The 25,060-nt window shown below is 40.2% G+C and overlaps 1 protein-coding gene and 1 long non-coding RNA gene across 6 annotated transcripts in view; one reads left to right on the top strand and one right to left on the bottom strand.

Moving 5' to 3' along the window:
• The first annotated feature begins 2,968 nt into the window (after nt 1-2,968).
• Nucleotides 2,969-3,613, top strand: LOC122879516. Its single transcript, XR_006378725.1, has 2 exons — nt 2,969-3,008; nt 3,196-3,613. It is a non-coding gene; the product is annotated as an uncharacterized LOC122879516 (long non-coding RNA).
• Nucleotides 3,614-4,338: 725 nt separating this feature from the next.
• prx (periaxin) overlaps nt 4,339-25,060 on the bottom strand; it is a 45,426-nt gene continuing 24,704 nt past the window's right edge. For 3 of the 5 annotated variants that reach the window (XM_044202441.1, XM_044202444.1, XM_044202443.1), the window contains 6 exons: nt 24,371-24,496; nt 23,135-23,294; nt 21,428-21,621; nt 20,875-21,116; nt 7,529-20,634; nt 4,339-6,664 (listed from right to left, as the gene is read on the bottom strand). In XM_044202441.1, coding sequence (XP_044058376.1) covers nt 6,378-6,664; nt 7,529-20,634; nt 20,875-21,116; nt 21,428-21,621; nt 23,135-23,294; nt 24,371-24,496 — 14,115 coding nt within the window. In that variant the 3' untranslated portion in view covers nt 4,339-6,377. Of the gene's footprint in view, nt 6,777-7,528; nt 20,635-20,874; nt 21,117-21,427; nt 21,622-23,134; nt 23,295-24,370; nt 24,497-25,060 lie in introns of all 5 variants that reach the window. The other 2 variants (XM_044202445.1, XM_044202442.1) reach the window with 2 other exon arrangements.

Below are 25,060 nucleotides of genomic sequence, written 5' to 3'. Positions count from 1 at the left end.
GAGAAAGATTTTTTTTAAATAAAAAATAAGAAATAATTATTGAAAGCAAAGGGCATCATTACAGAAAGCAAGAGAACACAGAAACATACTGCAGCAGTTACTCTATGTTAGGCATAGCCCCAGTTTGTGCCTGGCATGTATTTACATTGGAGTCATAGTGGTGAAAATGTGTTGGGTCTCTGTTAATAATATTATAAAGAGTGCGGTCTAGACCTGCTCTATAGGAAAAGTGCAATGAGATAACTTCTGTTATGAATTGGCGCTATATAAATACAAGTGAATTGAATTGAAAAAGAATTACCTGGCAATGTTTAAAATTTCCATCTGGGGAAAAAACATTAGTCTGCTGCACAATTAAAAAGATTTTTGACCCATCTGACTGGGAATCAGATAGCCTACACTTATAACATGCTCTCCAAGGTCACATGGCAGTTAATCACATGATAATATAGTAAAATAACTTAAGTGCTGCTTATTACACAAAGTGGTTTCATGAATGTAATGTAAGTTTAGAGAGTTTTCTATATGTTTTCTCACAGTGAGTGTTAGTCAGTAGTACCAGTAAATTGCCAGCAGGTATCAGTGTTGCTACATGGACAGCAAACAAGAGGAGCTAGTCACAGGGAACAATGAGAATCTCGTCAATGAGATGTAAGCAGGAAATGCTGTGCAGAGGTTGTCAACCTAAAGTATTATTTTTATACTGATATTAGTTAGGTCTTCTGTGCTAGGACAATGTTTATGCCTTACTTTAGTTGCACTGTGTTGTTTACTGCATGTATTTTGTTAGCGACCGCATCAACCAGGTTTATTTAGCAAGTTAGCCAACTAGCATGGGCCTGTACCTGCAGCTGTACCTGCAGTTGTAGTAGTAGTGTGAGGCAGTAGCCATGACAATGAGCCCTCTGTGAGGGAGCACCATTAGTAGTTTATGTGACTTGTTAATAAGAAATATGGTGTCACATTGAGCGAAGATTATTGAGATGTAAAAGACATTACCCTCAAGTGAGTCTGGGAGGAGATGTAATTTTAATGTGATTTGTTGTTATTATGTTATTGTTATTAATTTGGTTTAATCAGACAATGAGAATCTCTGCGTACAAGATAGAAGCAGAAAATGCTGTAGTGACTGTGACATAGTTCTGTGCACCATTACAATAATGTTAAAGATATTAAAAGCCAGTCAGCAGCAACTACACTACACCTATCTGAGGACAAAACAGCAAATTTAAGATGGATGACACTATTGTAGGCTAAGATGGTCAGCCAACCGCTTGATCCTGGAATTGGTTGGCTTGTGTTTAAATTTCCAAAGAGGAGACTGAAGGAACAACATAATTTAAATACCAAAAGCACCAGATGACTTTATGTCAGCCAAACAGTATGCCAATATGAAAATGGTGCAGTCAGGAAATGTACTTTAGTTATCAAGATAACACTCATGTCACTTATGACATTACCACACTTTTTAGGTGCTGCTGTTGATTAAAAAACAGCATTTGAACATTCATATTTTGCTCATGCTGGAAAGGCTGTCTGAAGCCAGTCCAAAACTTCCTGTTACAACAGATCAGTACAGACAAAATATTATAGACACTATACAAAACTTTATAGGACACCACCTGGAAAGCTTGCAATAATTAAAATGAAAGATATTGCGGGTGGAAGTAGGGGTGCTGCAGCAGCCCCCCTACTTCCCACGGCACTGGCAACATGGGACACTAAAGCGCAACACTGGCCACATCATGGAGCATCTTGTCATTTGATGCGTGTCAATTGACACCCTTAGCATAAACCATACAAACACTGTCATACAAACAGAAGTAGAGTCAAGGTGCAGGAGCTAAGATGTGCTGGTGTTGGGAGTAAATGTGATAAAATAGTTGCTTTTCTGGACAGTTGACACGCATCAATGCTAGGAAACAGGACAGTGACGTATGCTGATGAGGTGATGCACGTCAGCCACAAAGATGTTGCCAATGTGTGGGCTTACACACAAAACACTGGCCGTGAGTGTTTTGACACACCCATTGTTGACACGTGTAATAATATGTTCCACTAATATTTTAGACTTAAAGGGACAGTTCACCCTAAAAATACATATTTCCACAGATTTGCTGTGAGCCGTTTCATGTAGGAACTATTTTCTTTCTACTGATAGTTCCTACATGAAACTGTGCAATCGCACTACAGGTAAGAGGAAAAATGTGTATTTTTGATTTTGGGGTGAACTGTCCCTTTAAGGGATATGAGATTATAAGATACTGAAATGATGAAATAAGATACTACTGCCTAAAAATGTCTCATCTTATGTTCTCTGTAAGGAAAGTCTGCTCCATCACTAGTGAGATAAAATGTTCGTTGTCTGTTCTGTTAAATCAACTGAAAATAGTAAAAGTGTAGCTGGTGACGCTGCAGTCTGTTGCTGCTCACTTCACTCCTCTCTGTGGCATTGTTCGCTCCTCATAAAGCTTTAAGGTCCTCTCACACACACTCACCCTTGTAGCCTACGTTGCACAGCATCATCACAGTAGATAAGTAGATCGAGAAACACACACACACACACACACACACACACACACACAGGGGGAAGACGTCATGCACCGGTGTGCATAATTTGTCACTTTCTCCTCCATTTTTCCCCAAATTCCCTAATTTTCAATAAGATTCATCCATGTGCTTTTGTGTCTCTAATCCACAGCAGAAAACTGTTTTCTCTCTTATTTTTCTTGGTGACTGATTTAGGCTTAATTTAAAGGTGAGAATAATATGTTCCTCAAAATATTTTTGCTGTGCTGTGCCTGTGCTTTTGCTTCTGCAGTTAAGGGGATAATGTGAAATAACAGTGAATAGTCCTGTAGTATTTTTATAAAGATAATTTTATTTGGGCATTTCTGCTTTATTGTGATAGTGATAGCTGGAGAGAGACAGGAAAGGCAGGGGAGAGAGAGAGAGAGAGAAAGGGGAGGACATGCAGCAAAGGGCCCAGGCTGGAATCGGCCAATGCGGTAAGGACTCAGCTTTGAAACATGGTACACGCTCTATCAGGTGTGCTACCGGGGTGCCCCCTTCCTGCAGTATTTTCTATGTGATGAAGTGGGAATGATCAGACCTTATGCACATCCATGTGCTCCTGTATCTGCTGTTTTAACTAACCAATGTAGAATACTGACCAGACCCAACATTTTATTCCAGTGACTGAGATGTTAAAGCTGCACTGAACGTGAGAATAACCATAACTCTTGGAGGGCGTGTTGCTGTCTATCTCTGTGCCTTTTTTGATACCACCACTGGGGGGCACCAACATCACAAATTTCGAAATGCGACACACACTTACTTTAAGCCTTATCGCCTATTTTTTTTTAACACTGCCACCAAGTGACATGTGTAAAGTAATTAAACTAATATGACCCTGATTTGATGAGGAAACACTTTTAAATGTGTGTTTTTATTCTTGCAGGAAAAAAAGTGTATAGCAGTTTGACATTGGATTCAAAAGTCAGCCATTTGCCAGAAATGTGTTTTCTTTAATTCAGCTAAATGTCTCTATGGAAATGTGTCTCTCTGTGCCCACTGAAGTTTTATTTAATGATAAAATAAATGTTTGATTTCATGGTGGACGTGAGAATGCTGTTTATCACACTCTGCTCAAAGAAGACGATTGGATAAACTCATGAAACAGGCTTTTAACATGGGCCCCATCGCATAGGGCAGTAGGGCCACGTATGGAAGCTCATTTCTAAGTCATAATTTGTTGTTACAAAGTCAAAATTATAACATGGGTTAAAAATGATTAGATAGCAAGATGAAGTGATGAGCTACTAAGTAACAATTATGAAATAGTAAGTCAACATTTGTACTTGCTCTCTTATAATGTTTATTTACCAAGTCAAAATTAAGAGACAAGTCATATTTATGAAGTAGTTGTAAGTTAAAATTTTGAGTTACTAAGTCAAAAGTTTGAGTTACTAAGTCAAAATTATGACATAGTTAAAGTTAAATATTATGAGATAGTCAAAATTACGAGATAGTAAGTAAATAATGAGATACAAGTCAAATTTATGAGATACTAAATGAGTTTTGTACTTGCCAAGTCCGAATTATGAGTTACTATCATTATTTTTGACGTAGTAAGTCAAAATTCTGACATACAATCTCATAATTTTGACTAACCACAAGTATTTTTATTTAAATCACACATTTTTTTCTTTTCCTGCTGTAAATGAGCTTCCATACCCCTGTGTGTTTTCTACCAAAGGAATTTGAATTGTGTACTTTGCTTCTTGCCCAATGTGATCCCAATAAGTTGTTAAACTCAAGACATCAGGAATCATTTGCTTCATTTTTTGTGTGAATATAATTTTATTGATGTAACATCTTAACCAACATCCTCTCCAATGCAGCTTTGACAAAAACACTTGGCATTGAAACCCTTATTAAAGAAATTCGAGGACTTAAACCAGGATTAAACCAGAAAGGTAAAAATCTCTATACACATAGATACTACTCAGTGCGTGTTACCTTGACATGTCACTACTCTCATCCCAGCTTTTTAAAGATCTATTTCTCACCTGTAAAACAGGCATAGTGTTAAAAGTTGTTAATGAAAAAAATGTGGGAGTGGATTTGTCAGGATTTCCTCATGCATTTTATCACACGATTTCATTCCATCTACCAAACAAGTTAACTAAGTCAAATAAAAAGTGTTCATCCTTAAATGCTTTACATCCACTTGAAAAATAGCTCATTATTTTGAAAAATCAGATGGTTGTATCCTGTGAAACTGTCATCTTGTAGGTAAATGGCTACAGTATGAGTAGTGTATAAAATCAGTAGTTTCCAAAAGTAAGTTTTCATTTAATGCCAGAAACATTACAGTAGTTGTTTTTTTCTCAAATGGTAGTACTGCATTTGGGAATGAAACTTAAATGTCTCAGTGTAGAGACAATAAAATAAATATCTTAAAGACAGCACAAGGCTTCTCTCCCTCTATTTCAAAGCAATTTACAATTTAAATTGAGGACACACTAAAATAAGGGGTAAAGACACGAACGAAACAAAACGAAAATGCTTGTTTCAATCTGGCATTAATCATTTTAACATCCAAAGGGATTCTGTAATATCTTCAAAAATATTCATATAATAAACAGAAGAATATCAGATTATTTAAGACATTTTGATAAAAAAAAAAAACGTGCCTTGGTGCCTTGTTCTTGATCCCCTCTCTTTTGTCTTTAGAGGACATATTTTGTTACGTGATGGCTTTTGTACAAGATCAAGGCTCGCCACTCCTCAGCCAGTCTGTCATTGTAGCAGCCTTAGACTAACATCATTTTTAAAGGGCTAGTTTTTAAGTGTGATGAGAAAAAGGTTTACAGTTTTACCTTATTTTGTTAAGGCGCCCAACAGCACCCCTTAATCCCCAAATTTCTTCCCACCTGATGTTTTGAAACTCAATACAGATCACAGCTGAGTTTAAAAAATCAGCATCAGTCAGGAGATGTATCTTGAAGCTAAAGCCTCAATCATAAAATATACAGCAGTGTCTTTTTCTGGCAGTGTACAGTAAAAACATAAATATAAAATACATTAGCAGCAGGGTGGCCTAAATGTTCAGGTTTGATCCCCACAGCAGAAAAAGAGTCCAGAGTGTCCTGCTCACTCACTGTGACTATCTCTGGGTAACAGCACCAGTTAAATGCTTCAAATATAAAACTATGGCAGAAAATGAGAATAGCCTATTATCTCAAAAAGCTCACACTTTTCATTCAAGACAAACAAAATAGATTATCAGGTCACAAAATATAATTTCTACTCCTGACTCTGGTGAATATGAAAATAATTACATTTCGTATTGAAGGGATACTGCTTCAAAAAAGCTATTGTATAGTTATTTACATAAATATTACTCTGGCCTTTAGTGTAGTGGTTCAAAATGAATTATTTTGAACTAATCATAAAATCATGGTTAAATCCTTGATGCTGATGTGAGCCCATTTTGAACACACAAACAACAATAAATAATTAAGCAATCTGACATGTTTACATTCAGAGTGAAGCCTTTAAAACCAAACAAAATCTGATAAATAATTAGGACTAAACTAACAAAACTGGAAGGACAGTAACAAAAAATACTAACATTTAAAATGAAAAAAAGAAGCATATATTACTCTGTTGCTATAATAATGACAATAATGCTGATTGATGAAATATCATTACTTTTCATCACATTCATACCTCATCTATTAAAATATAAAATAAAGACTTTTACTAAATCGAGGTTTGCCACGTTGCAGGCTTTGCTTACAAGAACACTGCAACCTCACCAAAGAAAAACAAAAAAATTAGAAGACATTTAAGATATCATTACAGCATCCTCAGTAGTTGAAGTCCGACATTTGGTGAGTTGTTGTCGTGGTTGTCGAAGATTCACCTGTTTGCATTTCAGTGGCAACCATTTGCCGGGTGATTCTGGTGGTCTTGGTCACCATGGTGACAGTTCCCTCCTGGGCAGAGGAGACCTGGTGTTCTTCGGACATTTCCTGGGTGGTGAAGTCGACCCCTGAGGTATGGAGGCAGAAAGACCCTGAGACGTCAGCCTCACCTCCCACCTCACCCTTCCGCTGGGCCTGAGGAGAACACTCTGGGGTTATCTGGAGAAAGCCTGGGGGAGGAGGAGAGGAAACAAGCAGAGGCAAGTTGAGGAAAGGAAACAAGAAGAGGAGAGGAGGCTAGGTGAAGAAATGTGAGAAATGAAGAGGGAAAAGAAACTTAGTCTTATGTAGCAGAGATAAAACAAGAGATGATATATTAATCATTTATATAATAAAAACAACCAAAACAAAACACATCAAAGGTAATAACAAGGGTGAAGTATATAAAATGTAGTGCAATAATAATAGTTCATATTAACAATAATACATTATTGTTAATTTTGGAAGATTTGTGCAATTATACACATATTTTAAAGGAGTACTCCAGTGGTTTAATATTACACTTCCATAAAGTCCAGGGAACTTTCAAAAGACAGATAATGGTTAGACAGATAAAAAGAATGGTCAAATTCACTGCAGCAGAGGCTAAGATATACTGACTTTTAATATGGGTCCTACACTTCCCATAATGCATCTGGACAGCAGGTGTTTACCAGGCAGGGTGGGTCCACATCTCTCAAACTCAACTCTACTAGTTTGTAACATAGTGCTTTGTTAAAAACACAAACTGACTTTTAAGTGTAAAATCAGTGGAGTTCCCCTTTAAATAAAAACTGAATGAATCATATAAAAAAGTATAGCCTATACTGTAAATCAATTTTGGAAACAATGAGAGTTCAATATAACCAACATATATAACTCAATATAAATTCACTATAAATATATAACAAAATAAAGAGGAATCAAGTCATTTACTCCTCTTTAACAAGTACTTAAAACATGTTTGACTTGGATACTATCAGCCTTTTGTATGAGTCAATGTCTAATTTTTCAAAAATCTTGTTATCTCAGTTTGAAGTTTTCTTTATCCTTACCTGTGGAGTGTGGCTTCAGGGTGAACTTAGGGACCTTGAACCAGGGGGAAGACTCTCTTTCCTCATACTCCCTGCTTTTGCTCTCCACCTCACTCCAAGCCTGGACCTTTGTTGAGCTGAACTCCATTTTAAAACCAGCAGGGGACTCTGCGCTGTCCCTGTCCAGCATATCTCTTCTGGCATGAGATGACTCCACACCCTCCAACGGCTCCTCACTAAAACCTGCAAAGGCCATCTTGCCTGATTTTACTTTAAGCTCTTTAGTGCCTCCCCCCACTTCTACTGGTGATGAATCCTTTCCCGGTTTCACACTCATTTCTCTGTCCTCCTCCCCTGCAGCCATCTTGCCATATGGAGAGGTGAACTCCACCTTTGGAAGTTTGATTTTACCACTCAATGTCCCTTTATCGTCCTTGGAGCCCTTGTGAGGACTTGCATCTAATTCACCTTGTTGTTGTAGGAGGCCTGTGCATGTAGCAGGCTCATCTGTTTCAGGAGGATTTACCAAGACAAAAACAGCTTTCTTTACTTTGGGCATTTTAGGGCACTCATACTGAATTTCTGGCCCATACATATTTATTCTTCCCTCGGGAGAGGAGATGGAGGGTAATGGGACACCAAACTTAGGGATTTTGATTTTCTTGCCTTTTTCTGTTTTGTCTTCATCTTCATCCTGTGATGTGCCAATATCAAACTCTATGTCTGGAATCCTGGGGACTTTGATTTCTGCTCTGGATGATGAAAGGCCACCCTCTCCCCCTGTTCCTAAGTTGGCTGAGCCTTGTACACTTGGTAATGTAGCCTCTGGCACTGGGATGTTAATATGATCTTTGTCCTCTTTATGTCCGTTATGGGTTTCAACTTCAACTTCATACTCAGATCTTTCTTTAACCTTGCATTTGTGTTTGACTTGACCACCTAACTCCTCTTCGCCACAGTTTTTGCATGTTTTCGCTTCTGCTGTTACATTTCTACCAGTTTTCTTTTTTGGCATTCCAATCTTGAATTTTGTTCCTTTGACTTTAGGCCCCTTTACTTTGCTGGTTCCTGCTGTGTTGAGATCCAAGTCAGGTAGTTCAACTTTTTTCCTGTCCTTCTTGTCATCTCCTCTATGAAGGCCTATATCAAGCTCCAGGTCTCCTTTTGGACCCTTGATATCTATTGTTGGCATCTTGAGTTTTAGACCTTTGTGCTCTCCCTCAACATGCAAATCAGCTTCCCCATGAGCCTGTGTGTCTTGTTTAGGTTTACTATGTGTCACATTGATGTCCAGATCTGGTGATGTGACTTGTGGAACTTTAATTTTCCCTCCTGCCTCAACGGTTGGTAGTTTAACATCTGGACCTTTGAACTTTCCTACTGTGACTTCCATGTCTATAGCAGGTGCTTCAATATCTTTACTTTTACCTTTAGGAAGTGAAATATCAACTTTTGGCATCTTGATATGTGGCTGCTTGATGGTTCCTCCCTCTGCCTCCACTTTCACATCTGGCGTGTCAATATTTGCTTTTCCTTTAGGGATAGATATGTCCACATTAGGCATCTTGAACTGTCTCCCATCTCCCTTAATCTCTACCTCTGGACCTTCGATTGAAGGTTTTCCTTTAGGAAGAGATATGTCAACTTTTGGCAACTTTCCTCCCTCACCCTTAATTTCAACTTTAGGATCTTCAGTCTTTCCTTTTGGCAGTGAAATGTCTACTGAGGGCATTGTCATATGTGGCATTTTAGATTTGCCTCCCTCAATCTCCAGCTCTGCTCCTTCAATTTTGCCAAATTTTCCTTTGGGCAGAGAGATGTCAACATCTGGTATTTTCATATGAGGCATTTTGAGTTTTCCTCCACTTTCTCCCTTTATTTCAACATCTGGACCTTCAATCTTGCCTTTGGGCAGAGATATATCAACATCTGGCATTTTCATGTGAGGCATTTTGAACTTTCCTCCGGTACCTCCCTCTATTTCAACGTCTGGACCTTCAATCTTTCCTTTAGGCAGTGAAATATCAATGGAGGGCATGCTGAGATGTGGCATCTTGAATCTTCCACCTTCCCCTTTGAGCTCCACCTCTGGACCTTCAATCTTTCCTTTGGGCAGAGAGATGTCAACATTTGGCATTTTCATGTGAGGCATTTTGAATTCTCCTCCTGAACCTCTCTCTATTTCAACATCTGGTCCTTCAGTCTTTCCTTTTGGCAGTGAAATATTAACTGAAGGCATTTTCATGTGAGGTGTTTTGAATTTCCCTCCTTCATCTCCCTCTATTTCAACTTCTGGACCTTCAATCTTTCCTTTGGGCAGTGAAATATCAACAGAGGGCATGCTGAGATGTGGCATCTTGTATTTTCCACCTTCCTCTTTGAGCTCCACCTCTGGACCTTCAATCTTTCCTTTAGGCAGAGAGATGTCGATGTTGGGCATTTTCATGTGAGGCATTTTGAACTTTCCTCTTTCCTGTCCCTCCATTTCTATTTCAGGTGTCTCTATTTCAGTGCCTTCAACTTTTGCTTTAGGAAGAGCGATGTCGATGTTGGGCATTTTCATGTGAGGCAATTTGAACTTTCCTCCGGTACCTCCTTCTATTTCAACTTCTGGACCTTCAATCTTTCCTTTGGGCAGTGAAATATCAACAGAGGGCGTGCTGAGATTTGGCATCTTGTATTTTCCACCTTCCCCTTTGAGCTCCACCTCTGGACCTTCAATCTTTCCTCTGGGCAGAGAGATGTCGATGTTAGGCATTTTTATGTGAGGCAATTTGAACTCTGTACCTCCCTCCATTTCAACTTCTGGGCCTTCAGTATGTGCTTGTGGCAGTGAAATATCAACTGAAGGCATATTAAAATGGGGCATTGTGAATTTCGCTCCTCCTCCCTCAACCTTTGCTTCCACATCTGGTGTATCAACCTCTGCAGTTTTCATTTTTGGCAGGTTAATGTCAACATGTGGCATTTTGACATGTGGCATCTTCAACTTTCCTCCTTCCGCGATTTCAACATCTGATCCCTCCAATTTACCAGTCTTTCCTTTGGGGAGAGATATGTCAATGTTTGGCATTTTGATACCAGGCATTCTGAATTTGCCCCCCTCTCCTTCTACATCAATATCTGGAGTATCAGTTTTGTCACTTTTTGCTACTGGCAAGGTTATGTCAACATTGGGCATTTTGACATATGGCATCTTAAATTTGCCACCTCCAGCACCATCTATTTCAATGTCTGGTGCATCAACATCCCCAGATTTCCCTTTGGGAAGAGACACATCTATTGATGGCATTGTTATGTGAGGCATTTTGAATTTTCCTTCACCTCTTTTTAGTTTCACTTCTGGTCCTTCAATCTTTGGGGACTTTCCTTTTGACAGGGATATATCCACGTCAGGCATACTGATGTGAGGCATTTTGAATTTCCCTCCCTCTGCATCAACTCCAATGTGACCTTCTTCAATGCCTGTTTTTCCTTTAGGAAGGGACATGTCAATGTCAGGCATCTTGATGTTTGGCATCTTGAATTTGCCTCCTTCTCCATCAACCTTTGCATCATGCTTTACTTTCGGCAGGGACACATCCAGGTCTATGTTGGGGATGGAAACATCAATAGTTGGCATTTTGGGAATTTTGAGGTTTCCCTCATAACCTCTGATATCAGCCTCTGAGACATCAACTTCTGCTTTGGGGAGAAGAACCTCAGTCTCTGGTGTTTTAGCTGCTGGTAGTGATAGCTCGACAGAGGGCATCTTGACTTTGGCCTTAGCGTCAAGGTAACCACTTGGTTTAGCTAAATCTTTTTCTTTAGAGCCAAATCCTGGCATGGAGAACTTTGGTAGTTTGATAGTGACGTCAGGTGCATGGAAGCCACCTTTCCCTTCCACATCTGCTTCCAGTTTAGCATTAACTTCTCCTTTTGGGAGTTGACCTTTTGATGATGATATTTTAAACTTGGGGAATTTCACTTTGTATTTTGATTTATCGTCTGGGCTCTCAACATTGATTTCCGGTTTAGAAATGTCAATCTCCCCCTTTTTCACTTTAACATCCACATCAGGGCAAGACACAGATACATCTGCATCCTTTTTGGATATACCAAATGAGGGCATTTTGAATTTAGGTTTTTTCACCTTGACTTTTCCATCCCCATCAAACTCTACTGATGGTGCCCTAATCTCTCCTTCCACATGTGGTGGGCTGAGGGAAATGTCTCCTTTGGGGCCTTTTCCTGATATCTGCAAATCACCACTCTTGGACTTTCCACCAAACCTGGGAAGAGAGAAACTGGGGGCTTTGAGGGAGACATCAGGTAGATCGAAGCTGCCCCCTGAAGAAGGCCTGCCTCCCTCTGCTTTCAGAAGCTCCACTTCCACATCGTCACCTTTAGGTTTGGTTAGGCCAAAGTCTAGATCCACCTTCGGAGCTGAGATGTCAACTGTCGGTAGTTTTACAGTGGGAAGTTTGAGGGATGCACCAGGACCTTCTAGACTACCTGTTTCTATGTCTGCACCCTTAACTTTCAATTTGGCTGGATTAATATCTCCTTTGAGACCAGATATCTCCAAATTTCCTGATGCATCAGGACCACTGGTGTTCACTTTGAGGCTTTTGTCTTTCAGACCAGAGGGGAGGCTGAGGTCAAGATCAAATTTTGGGAGATTTATGTCAAGAGTTGGCAAGTGGAGCCCTCCACCTTTTTTAACAGATAGGTCAACTTTTGGCACTTTTGGTTCCTTTCCAGATGGTCCTTCAATATTGATACCTCCCTCCACTTTTCCCACAGGAACTGAAATGTCAACAGCTGGCATTACGATATTTCCTCCCTTCATCTCTGGTCCTTCCACTTTGACATTGCCTTCTGGCAGGTTCATCTTTGGAAGTGAAACGTCAACTTTAGGCATTTTAAATTTTCCTCCTTTTACCCCAGGACCCTCAATATTGAGGTCAGCTTCAGCCTTTCCTTCAGATAGTGAAATATCAACATTTGGGATGTTGATTTTTCTGCCTTTAAGTTCAGGACTTTCTATTTTGACCTGTGGTCCCTTTGCTTTAATCTTAGGAAGAGAGACATCAAGCGAGGGCATATGGAATTTGCCTCCTTTTCCAGCATGTCCTTCTATTTCCATTTCTCCTCCTGCTTTTCCTTTGGGGAGTGAAATATCAATGTCTGGCATCTCTATCTTCCCTCCCTTGATGTCTGGGCCTTTTATTTTGACATTACCCTCTGGGAGACTAACTTTTGGTAAAGACACATCAAATTTTGGCATTTTAAATTTACCTCCCTTCACCTCAGGGCCCTCAACATTTAGGTCACCCTCAACTTTTCCTTTGGGGAGTGTAATGTCAACAGCTGGCAAGTTAAACATTCCCCCTTTAACTTCAGGACCCTTGAGGCTGACATCTACCTCGGGAGACTTAATTTTAGGGAGTGACATGTCACCTTTGACTTCAGGTCCTTTGATTTTAGGAAGAGAGATATCAAGTGAGGGCATGTGAAACTTGCCTCCTTTACTACCCTGCCCATCAATGTCAATATCCATGTCTGCCTTTCCTTTTGGGAGTGAAATATCAACTGTTGGCATTTCCACATTGCCCTCTGGCAGGCTCATCTTTGGAAGTGAAACGTCAAATGTGGGCATTTTGAATTTGCCTCCTTTTACGTCGGGACCCTCAATACTGAGGTCAGCATCAGCCTTTCCTTTGGGGAGTGAAATGTCAGCAGCTGGCAAATTAAACATTCCCCCTTTAACTTCAGGACCCTTGAGACTGACATCTACCTCGGGAGACTTAATTTTAGGGAGTGACATGTCACCTCTTACTTCAGGTCCTTCAATATCGACATCAACTCCCTTTGCTTTGATGTTAGGAAGAGAGATGTCAAGTGAGGGCATGTGAAACCTGCTTCCTTTACCACTGTGCCCATCAATGTCAATATCCATGTCTGCCTTTCCTTTTGGAAGTGAAATATTAACAGTTGGCATTTCAATTTTTCCTTTCATATCTGGTCCTTCTACATTGGCATCAACCTTTGGGAGACTCACTTTTGGTAAAGTAACATCAAATTTTGGCAGTTTGAATTTCCCTCCTTTCATCTCTGGGCCTTCAACATTTATATCACCCTCAACTTTTCCTTTGGGAAGTGAAATGTCAACAGTTGGGATGTTGACCTTTCCTCCTTTAACATCAGGACCCTCAAGGCTGATATCTACACTGGGAGATTTTATTTTGGGCAGAGAAACATCAAGTGATGGCATGTTTAGCTTTCCACCTTTAACTTCAGGGCCATCGATATTTATCTCTGGTCCCTTAGCTTTCATTTTAGGAAGAGAGATATCAAGCGAGGGCATATGTAACTTGCCTCCTTTGCCAGCATGTCCTTCAATTTCAATTTCTCCTCCTGCTTTTCCTTTGGGGAGTGAAATATCAATGTCTGGCATTTCAATCTTCCCTCCCTTGATGTCTGGACCTTTTATTTGGACATTACTCTCTGGGAGATTCACTTTTGGCATTGAGACATTAAATTTTGGCATTTTAAATTTGCCTCCTTTTATGTTAGGGCCTTTAACATTTAGGTCACCCTCAACTTTTCCTTCTGGAAGTGAAATGTCACCTTTAAGTTCAGGTCCTTCAATGTCAACATCAACTCCCTTTGCTTTTATTTTAGGAAGAGAGATATCAACCGAGGGCATGTGAAACTTGCCTCCTTTACCCATATGTCCCTCAATGTCAACATCTCCCTTTACCTTTCCTTTTGGGAGTGAAATATCAGCTGTTGGCATTTCCACATTGCCCTCTGGCAGGCTGATCTTTGGAAGTGAAATGTCAAATTTGGGCATTTTGAATTTGCCTCCTTTAACGTCGGGACCCTCAATACTGAGGTCAGCATCAGCCTTTCCTTTGGGGAGTGAAATGTCAACAGCTGGCAAATTAAACATTCCCCCTTTAACTTCAGGACCCTTGAGGCTGACATCTACCTCGGGAGACTTAATTTTAGGGAGTGACATGTCACCTCTTACTTCAGGTCCTTCAATATCGACATCAACTCCCTTTGCTTTGATGTTAGGAAGAGAGATGTCAAGTGAGGGCATGTGAAACCTGCTTCCTTTACCACTGTGCCCATCAATGTCAATATCCATGTCTGCCTTTCCTTTTGGAAGTGAAATATTAACAGTTGGCATTTCAATTTTTCCTTTCATATCTGGTCCTTCTACATTGGCATCAACCTTTGGGAGACTCACTTTTGGTAAAGTAACATCAAATTTCGGCAATTTGAATTTCCCTCCTTTCATCTCTGGGCCTTCAACATTTATATCACCCTCAACTTTTCCTTTGGGAAGTGAAATGTCAACAGTTGGGATGTTGACCTTTCCTCCTTTAACATCAGGACCCTCAAGGCTGATATCTACATCGGGAGATTTTATTTTGGGCAGAGAAACATCAAGTGATGGCATGTTTAGCTTTCCACCTTTAACTTCAGGGCCATCAATATTTATTTCTGGTCCCTTAGCTTTCATTTTAGGAAGAGAGATATCAAGCGAGGGCATATGTAACTTGCCTCCTTTGCCAGCATGTCCTTCAATTTCAATTTCTCCTCCTGCTTTTCCTTTGGGGAGTGAAATATCAATGTCTGGCATTTCAATCTTCCCTCCCTTGATGTCTGGGCCCTTTATTTTGACATCGCCCTCTGGGAGATTCACTTTTGGCAATGAGACATCAAATTTTGGCATTTTAAATTTGCCTCCTTTTATGTTAGGGCCTTCAACATTTAGGTCACCCTCAACTTTTCCTTTGGGGAGTGAAATGTCAACAGTTGGTAAATTAAACTTTCCTCCTTTAACATCTGGACCCTCAAGGCTGATATCTACCTCTGGAGACTTAATTTTAGGGAGTGACATGTCACCTTTAAGTTCAGGTCCTTCAATGTCAACATTAACATCAACTCCCTTTGCTTTTATTTTAGGAGGAGAAATATCAACTGAGGGCATGTGAAACTTGCCTCCTTTACTCACATGTCCCTCAATGTCAACATCTCCCTTTACCTTTCCTTTTGGGAGTGAAATATCAGCTGTTGGCATTTCCACATTGCCCTCTGGCAGGCTCATCTTTGGAAGTGAAATGTCAAATTTGGGCATTTTGAATTTGCCTCCTTTAACGTCGGGACCCTCAATACTGAGGTCAGCGTCAGCCTTTCCTTTGGGGAGTGAAATGTCAGCAGCTGGCAAGTTAAACATTCCTCCTTTAACTTCAGGACCCTTGAGGCTGACATCTACCTCGGGAGACTTAATTTTAGGGAGTGACATGTCACCTCTGACTTCAGGTCCTTCAATATCGACATCAGCTCCCTTTGCTTTGATGTTAGGAAGAGAGATATCAAGTGAGGGCATGTGAAACCTGCTTCCTTTACCACTGTGCCCATCAATGTCAATATCCATGTCTGCCTTTCCTTTTGGAAGTGAAATATTAACAGTTGGCATTTCAATTTTTCCTTTCATATCTGGTCCTTTCACATTGGCATCAACTTTTGGGAGATTCACTTTTGGTAAAGTAACATCAAATTTTGGCAGTTTGAATTTCCCTCCTTTCATCTCTGGGCCTTCAACATTTATATCACCCTCAACTTTTCCTTTGGGAAGTGAAATGTCAACAGTCGGGATGTTGACCTTTCCTCCTTTAACATCAGGACCCTCAAGGCTGATATCTACACTGGGAGATTTTATTTTGGGCAGAGAAACATCAAGTGATGGCATGTTTAGCTTTCCACCTTTAACTTCAGGGCCATCGATATTTATTTCTGGTCCTTTAGCTTTCATTTTAGGAAGAGAGATATCAAGTGAGGGCATATGGAACTTGCCTCCTTTGCCAGCATGTCCTTCAATTTCAATTTCTCCTCCTGCTTTTCCTTTGGGGAGTGAAATATCAATGTCTGGCATTTCAATCTTCCCTCCCTTGATGTCTGGGCCCTTTATTTTGACATCACCCTCTGGGAGATTCACTTTTGGCAATGAGACATCAAATTTTGGCATTTTAAATTTGCCTCCTTTTATGTTAGGGCCTTCAACATTTAGGTCACCCTCAACTTTTCCTTTGGGGAGTGAAATGTCAACAGTTGGTAAATTAAACTTTCCTCCTTTAACATCTGGACCCTCAAGGCTGATATCTACCTCTGGAGACTTAATTTTAGGGAGTGACATGTCACCTTTAAGTTCAGGTCCTTCAATGTCAACATTAACATCAACTCCCTTTGCTTTTATTTTAGGAAGAGAGATATCAACTGAGGGCATGTGAAACTTGCCTCCTTTACTCACATGTCCCTCAATGTCAACATCTCCCTTTACCTTTCCTTTTGGGAGTGAAATATCAGCTGTTGGCATTTCCACATTGCCCTCTGGCAGGCTCATCTTTGGAAGTGAAATGTCAAATTTGGGCATTTTGAATTTGCCTCCTTTAACGTCGGGACCCTCAATACTGAGGTCAGCATCAGCCTTTCCTTTGGGGAGTGAAAGGTCAATGTCTGGCATGTTGATTTTTCCTTCCTTAAGTTCAGGACCTTTTATGTTGACCTCTGGTCCCTTAGCTTTCATTTTAGGAAGAGAGATATCAACAGAGGGCATATGGAACTTTCCTCCTTTACCAGCATGTCCTTCAGTTTCAGTTTCTCCTCTTGCTTTGCCTTTGGGGAGTGAAATATCAATGTCTGGCATCTCAATCTTCCTGCCCTTGATCTCAGGCCCTTTTAATTTGACATCACCCTCTGGAAAATTTACTTTCGGTAATGGTAATGAGAGATCAAATTTAGGCATTTTTATACTTCCTCCTTTCCCCTCAGGACCTTCAACATTTATGCCAACTTCACCTTTTGCTTTTGGAAGTGAAATGTCAACAGCTGTCATGCTGAATTGTCCTCCTTTAATATCTGGACCCTCAAGGCTGACATCTACCTCTGGAGATTTTGTTGTAGGTGCTGAAACATCAAGTGATGGCATATTGAACTTTCCTCCTTGAAGATCAGGCCCTTGACCTTTGACCTTTCCTTTAGGAAGTCCAATACCATAGGATGGTATTTCAATATTCCCATCTTTTCCAGAGTGAATGTCAATATCAATGTCTCCCTGTGCTTTTCCTTTAGGAAGTGAGAGGTCGATTTTCGGCATTTCAAACTTCCCACTTTTAACTTTCGGCCCTTGAAAATTCACATCTCCTTCAGGGAATTTTACTGCAGGGAGGGCGATGTCTACAGACGGCAGGCTGAATTTGCCTCCTCTTCCTTCACCTTCGACACTGATATTACCTTCTAATGTTCCTTGAGGGGGTGAGATGTCAATAGTTGGCATTTTAATTTCCCCACCTTTGATTTGCGGTCCGTCGATGTTGATGTCACCTCGCTTTGATTTTATTTTAGGGAGAGAAACATCAATTGAGGGCATATGAAAATGTCCTCCTTTACCTTTAGTTTGTATGTCACCCTCTACTTTCCCCTTTGGAAGAGAGATATCAACTGAGGGTCCCTCAAGGCCAATATTTCCTTCAGGCATCTTCATCTTTGGTAGCGATACATCAAATGTAGGCATCTTAAACTTGCCTTCTTTTCCTGTGGGTCCTTCAATATCTATCTTACCCTCTGCTTTTCCTTTTGGAAGAGTGATTTCAGCTGTAGGCATACTTATTTTCCCTCCTTTAATCTCACTTCCCTTTAGGTCTAAATCTGCCTTTGGTGTATTAACCTTAAACTCAGGAACATTAATGTCAATGTCACCTCCGTGTGATTTGATCTTTGGTAGTGACACGTCAAAAGAAGGCATCTGGAACTTTCCTCCTTTAGCTTCAGGACCTTTGATCTTTACCTCCCCCTCTGGTGATTTCATTGCAGGAAGAGAGATGTTGAGTGATGGCATGTTGAACTTTGTTCCTCCTTTGACCTCAGGTCCTTCAACATCAACCTCTGCCTCTTTGGTTTTCATCTTTGGGAGTGACATGTCAAAAGTTGGCATCTTGACCTTGGCTCCGCTACCACCACTGCCCTCGAGCTCCATGTTGCCTTCCACATTTGCTTTGGGAAGTGAAAAGGAAACATTTGGAAGTTCAGGGCATTCTAGCTTCATGTCTCCTTCAGGTACCTTCATTTTTGGGAGAGAAATGTCTACAGAGGGCATGTTTAATTTGCCTCCTTTTACTTCACTGCCATCAATGTTCAAATCGCCCTCTACGTTTCCTTGAGGAACAGAGATATCAACAGTAGGTACTTTGATCTTTCCAGCTTTGATTTCAGCTCCTCCCAAAACAACCTCTCCCTCAGGAGGTGACTTCATTTTTGGAAGGGATATATTATATGAAGGCATTTTAAATTTGCCTCCTTTTCCTTCGATGTCTACCTCACCCTTGGATTTACCTTTTGGTAGAGAAATGTCTACTGATGGCACCTCAATTTTCCCTCCTTTAATCTCAGGTCCTTGTAAGTCAGCCTCACCCCCAGATGTCCCCATCTTAGGGAGTCTGACATCGAGTGAGGGCATTTTGAACTTCCCTCCTTTTGCAGATGAACCATCTATTTCAATGTCACCCTCCATCTTTCCTTTTGGCAGCGATATATCAATAGAGGGCATCTGGATCTTTCCTCCACCCTCAAGCTTGGGTTCTTCTATATTCACGTGACCCTCTGGTTTCAGCTTCGGTAGAGAAACATCAAAGGTAGGCATCTTGAATTTTCCTCCCTTCCCAGCATGCCCTTCTACTTCAATGTCGCCTTCCATTTTGCCTTTGGGCAGAGAAATGTCAGATGTGGGCATTTCAAATTTACCACCTTTCACTTCAGGGCCTTCGATGTCGACCTCCACCTCACCGGTCTGCACTTTAGGTAGGGAGATGTCAAATGATGGTAGCTGAAATTTTCCTCCTCCTTCAATATCAGTTGTTCCTGCTTTGCCTTTGGGAAGGGTCAGGTCTACTTTGGGTAACCTGAAGCCCCCTTCCACCTCTTGTCCTTTTATATTTACTTGTCCTTCTGGTGACTTCATTTTTGGGAAAGATATGTCAAAATCAGGCATTTTAAACTTCCCATCTCCACCAACATAATAGTCCATATCCACATCTTCACTCTCTGTTTTCACATTTGGGAGAGAGATGTCAATAGACGGTAGACTGAATTTCCCTCCACCTTCTGGACTTTCAATCTCCACATTGGATGATCCAATCTTTGGTAACGAGATATCAGCATTTGGCATGGAGATTTTGGGCCCTTTAAAAGTGCCCTCGACCTCATCAGGAATTCTACGTCTGGTGTCCAATTCCAAATCAACATCAGGCACAGAGATGTCAATGGCAGGCATTTTGATTGCTGTCTTCCCACCTCCTCTGTAGTCTGGGAGTGAGACGTCGATATCAGACTTTCCCTTCACTTTTGGTAAAGAAATATCAACAGAAGGCATTTGAATAGATGCAGCTTTTCCTGAGAGATCACCTTCCATCTTTGGTTTGGTGATATTTGCTTTGGGGAGACCAATCTCACCACCTCCTTTGATTTCTACCTTTGGAGGTATTATGTCAGTGTGAGGCACTTTCATCCCTTTGGCTTTTACCTTGATGTCACCATCTATCTCATCCGAATGATGTGAAAGTCTAACTTTGGGCAGTTTCAACTTTGGCATTTTTAGCTTTGCATCTCCTTTGCCTACGTCTACATCAACTTTTCCCATAGCTGCCTCTGCATCAACTCCTCCTTTGACGCCGATTTTAGGAGCTTTGATTTCTGCCTTTCCCTTCACAACAGGCAAAGATGCCTCAGATTTTCCTGAAGGGAGTGCAAACTCCACATCAGGCGTGTTAATCTTAACCCCTTCCCTCTCGACATCCATGTCTTTATCAGCAGACAAACTGAACTCCACTGAGGGTGGCTGGATAGTCACACCCGGGGGCTTCAGCTCCACAGATCCAGTTTCCAAAGCTGAGCCTGACTTTGTGTGTTTGCTCTTAGGAAAGGTGATTCCAAACTTGTGTCCTTTTCCTTTGGTTTTCACTTTAGCTCCAGGTATCTCAGATGGAGAGATATTCACCTGTCCCTCGAGTTGTCCTGTTTCCATTTTTCCTCCTGTCTCTGCTCCAGTGCAGCCCTTTGTTTTCATGTGGGGAAACCTGGGAGAGCCATGTAAAGAAAGGAAGAAGAGAAGAAGAAAAGTAATATAGCTTAAAGGTACAGCAAATATTCCAAAATGGTTTGTAAAGAAAGAAAACATACTTCAGATAATCCTTAAATGTCTTTGCAATACAGTCAGTAATAGGTATTACACTATTCTTTAGAACTACCATCATAATGTTCCTCAACATACAACAAACACGAAAAGCAAAGACAGAAAGAAGACAAACAAGGCCAACCTGATCCTCCTCTTTGCCTTCCCCACAGCTGCTGCTCCTCCGGCTCCTCCTGCTTCGACCTTCGTGCTCCTCCTCTGTTTGAATTTGGGGAGAGAAAACTCCACGTCCACGTCACTCATCTCCAGCCTGGGTGGCGTTCCCTCTATCACCAGCTCCTCTCTGCGCTTCTCTTTCAGCCTCTTCAGACCAAAACGACCACCTCTCTTCTTCTTGGTCTTGAATGGCTTGGAGCCCTTCACACTCTGAAATACACACAAACACACATGAATGACAAGAGGGTCAGTCACCTGCAATTTGAGTGTGATACTATCTGTTGAGGTGCTGGCTGTATGTAGGTTGAACGATTTAACAACTGAAAAAGTATGGAAACTACGAATGAGTTTTAAATCTAATTTGAGGCTCTTAGATTGGACTAAATGTTTATATTATTTTTAAACAATGGACCCAGTATTTAAGTTGAAAGTTGCAACAAAACCCTATAAAAGTCTTTGGGCTTTTAATAAGGTATTTACCAAAATCTGATTTTAACAAACTGAAAATGCTACTTGATTACCATTTTGGCCATCTTGGCTTTGGGACCTTTGACCTCCACAGTGGAAACCCGAGGCCGCACGCTGACCTCGGCTCCAGGGATGGTCCTCTTCAGCAGGAAGCTGACCTTATATGGCTCTGCGCACTGAAGGATCTTCAGAGCGTCTTCATACTTCACGTTGTCGAAGTAGACCTTGGCACTCAGCAGCTGGTCACCTTCACACAGAGAACATTGTGAATGAATGTGTCCAGTGTTAAAACCTGTCAAAGTAATTTATGAAACTTCCACGTCTCTCCATCTCAGTTTACACTTCTATTGAGTTGGGGTCAAAAATAAAAATTCTAAAATCGAGCTGATGTATATTTGGTATCCTTTTCTTTTCCTGGGGGATGGTAGTGCAGTAGTGTCCTGCATCCAATGGTGGGTAGAGTAGCCAAATGAAAAAATGAAAATGAAAAAAAAAAGTTAAGCCAGGGAGGTTGTCTCATTTAAACAATTTTGAATGTTCAGTGCCCTCTTTTACTGCCCTTCAGTGGTCACATGGGGAACTACATCACAGCAAAACGTCAAGTCAGACACAATAACATAAAATAAGAATAACAAAATAAGTCTAAGTGACCGAACCAAAGCAATCTGAAACAAATTTAACAGAAATACTTACAAATTTTCTCTAGTCATCACAATTTGAAACTACAACCCCACACTCTTCAGTGAGAATAACCAAAGCAAAAATTATCATGACACAGAAATGATAATGAAGCGATCGTAATGGTTCTCTAGTGGTAACAGCTAGATACAACAACTGCTTATTCTTCAGTGGGAAAAATTCAAATATTTATTCTCATTATTACAGGAGAAAACAAAAAGCAAGGGAAGCCAGTGAGGTTTTGTTTCATCTCAACATGAGCTTTAACTTTGACCACCCTCTGGTGGTGAGGAACTGCAACACTACTACATATTTTTAGCACACATTTAACACACTGTAAATACCAGTACTATTGTTATTAATTTCAATATGTACAAGTTATTACTAGTATGATTATTGCCAATAACAACAGCAACATCAGTTTTGGCAAAAATTGTGTTACGAAAGAGTTGTATATGATCTGGAGTTCATGCTATCATGTCTGCTTTGATGCTGGTGGAGCTGTTGACACAATTCCATGTAAAATTGTGAGTGTTTACAGCCCTCCACACTTTCCTTAGAGGTATCAATAAGGGTATTCACAGTGTAGATAGTTGAAACAGACAGACTTGCTGCTGTCTGTCAGGTCATAGTCAGTAGATGATCTGATGTACTGACCTCAGACCAGCGTTCACAACCAGGGCTCACTGTAGTCTGAGTTGTGATCTGTGATCAGTATTGGTAAAAACTGCATGACTTGCTGCAACTCTGCCTGTATCTGAGATATGATAGAAGCTCCTATTTTTCTGTTCAACAGCTTTGCAGTTGTAAATGTGTAAAAACATTTTTATTATCATTTTTATGGTTTGTCGATGCAGGGCACCTACACCCTTTATGAATATAATTCTTATATATTTTATTTCTAGGGTTTACAATACTGTATTGATGAACAAAGCAGCAGGACACACATTTTAAAGCACTGAGTATTCAATTAAATTCAATTTTATTTATATAGCTCCAAATCACAACAGAAGTTATCTCAGGGCACATGAGTATGTTTCCTAAAAGTGCTCCCTAAATGAATCAGATGTGACCGCAGGTACCTTCCTGTAGACTGAGATGTTTAGCAGCTGGTGAGTCTTTGAGGACATCTTTAACAAAGATCCCTCGCTGTCCTCCACCAGTCACACTGTAGCCGCTGGCTCCAGCCTCCGCCTCCGTCTCCACCACGATTTCCACCGACTGAGAGGCTTCCTCCCCACTCTTAAAACACACACACAGACACAGACACACACACACACACACACACACACACACACACACACACACACACACACACACAACTTTTAATATCATCAAGAACAAAGATAAATATTAAATCTCCATTTTGTTTTGGTGTCTCATTATTAATCTTGGTTAGAGGGATCTCAAACTGAGTTACAAATACTTTAGATTCATACTTGAAGATGAAACCAATGATTTTCACATGTTGTAGCAAAGTGACATGTCACCAACTGAGCAACACACCTTGAACAAAATATATGATGTATGTAATTTAATGGTGTTATCAACCAAGGACTAGTGTGACTAGACAGCCCGGTCAGAATTTCTCCAACCCTGCATTGTTTTAAATTACAGAAGCTTTAATGGCAAGTGTTTATTATGTATAAAGTCACTGGTCATATTACTCTGAATCACAAAGTGAGACTGCCTGATCAACTGGAACACTGTAGATTCACTCTATTTGTCTAAATTACAAGTGATCAATTTAAAACATGGGCGAACAACACAACAGCGATTCTGTGGATGCTGAAATCCACAACATAAATCTTTACCTATCGACACCATTTGGGGTCCAACGTGCAAAGTTGCGTTATACAGCTTTAAAGACAGGCATCACATAAGACACTGAGTTCTTCTGTCTTGTATTTCACTTTTCTCTTCGCTGGGTAGATTAAAATTCAATGCATGACGGCTTCACTGTTTAATATCTGGTTGCACTTGCTTGAGTGAGCACAGAATTTACTGTACAGTTATTTGTCACTTCACACTTTACTTCTGAATCCATTTTATCCATTAAGCTGTCATGGAGGAAAGGTCTCTCTATTCTTGGATTACATCCACTTTTCCGGTGACTTACCAAAGGAAAAATAACTTGTTGACGACTCATAAAGGAAAAAGGGAATCGTGAACTTTATCAACCATTTGAGTTACTTTGTGTTTGATTTATGGCAGTAAAAACTCTCCAGTCGCGCTGATCAACCACTGATACAAATAAAAGTAATAAATAGTTCAGCCTGAAAAGTCACATTAACAGTGTTTATCAGACTACTACTTACTGTCTGTTCGTCTGTGGGCTCTGAGTCCATCTCTGGTTGGGCCAGGTGGTAGGTCGACTCTCTCAGATGACTTCTCTTCTGACTCAACACCTGCTTCAGCTCTGCATGGAGCTTCTCCTTCTGCACCTGCAGACAACAGGTGAAGAGAACACAGGGCGAGATGATCTGTGATGTAGGTGGATGTCATGATGCCAAAAGAACAACACTAAATCAACGAAGCTACGGTTGAAAAAGTGCTGTTTAAATGGTATGACCAATAATTATTTGGGTTTATTGCTTTTACCAAAAATCTGTTATTATTACTTCACTTCCATTTCTTCATTATGTACACTATTGTACATTATTATTATTATTATATTATTATTATTAAGTTGATAATGTTTATAAGTGATTATGGTTATGATAATTTGCTGTTAATACTGTATGCTATATATATAGATATGCTGCTATATATGTATATATGTAATCTTTATTATTACTCTTTTTAAATTTTATTTAATTTTGAATGTTTATCTTTAACTGTTTATTATTTTACTTCCCTTCTTTTTTCTAATGCACTTTGAGCACTTACATACTTATATATTAAATTCGATTTCTGCCAATAGCTGCTCCTAAATGTCACACACTGGACCTTTAAAGGAACTGATACAATTACAGCCGTTTAATTAAATGTGACTTACCATCAATTAC

The sequence above is a fragment of the Siniperca chuatsi genome, linkage group LG7, assembly GCF_020085105.1.
Source record: "Siniperca chuatsi isolate FFG_IHB_CAS linkage group LG7, ASM2008510v1, whole genome shotgun sequence".
In the NCBI taxonomy this organism is placed as follows: Eukaryota; Metazoa; Chordata; class Actinopteri; order Centrarchiformes; family Sinipercidae; genus Siniperca; species Siniperca chuatsi.
Note: the sequence above shows the minus strand (reverse complement) of the source record. Positions and strands in the feature narration are given on the sequence as shown.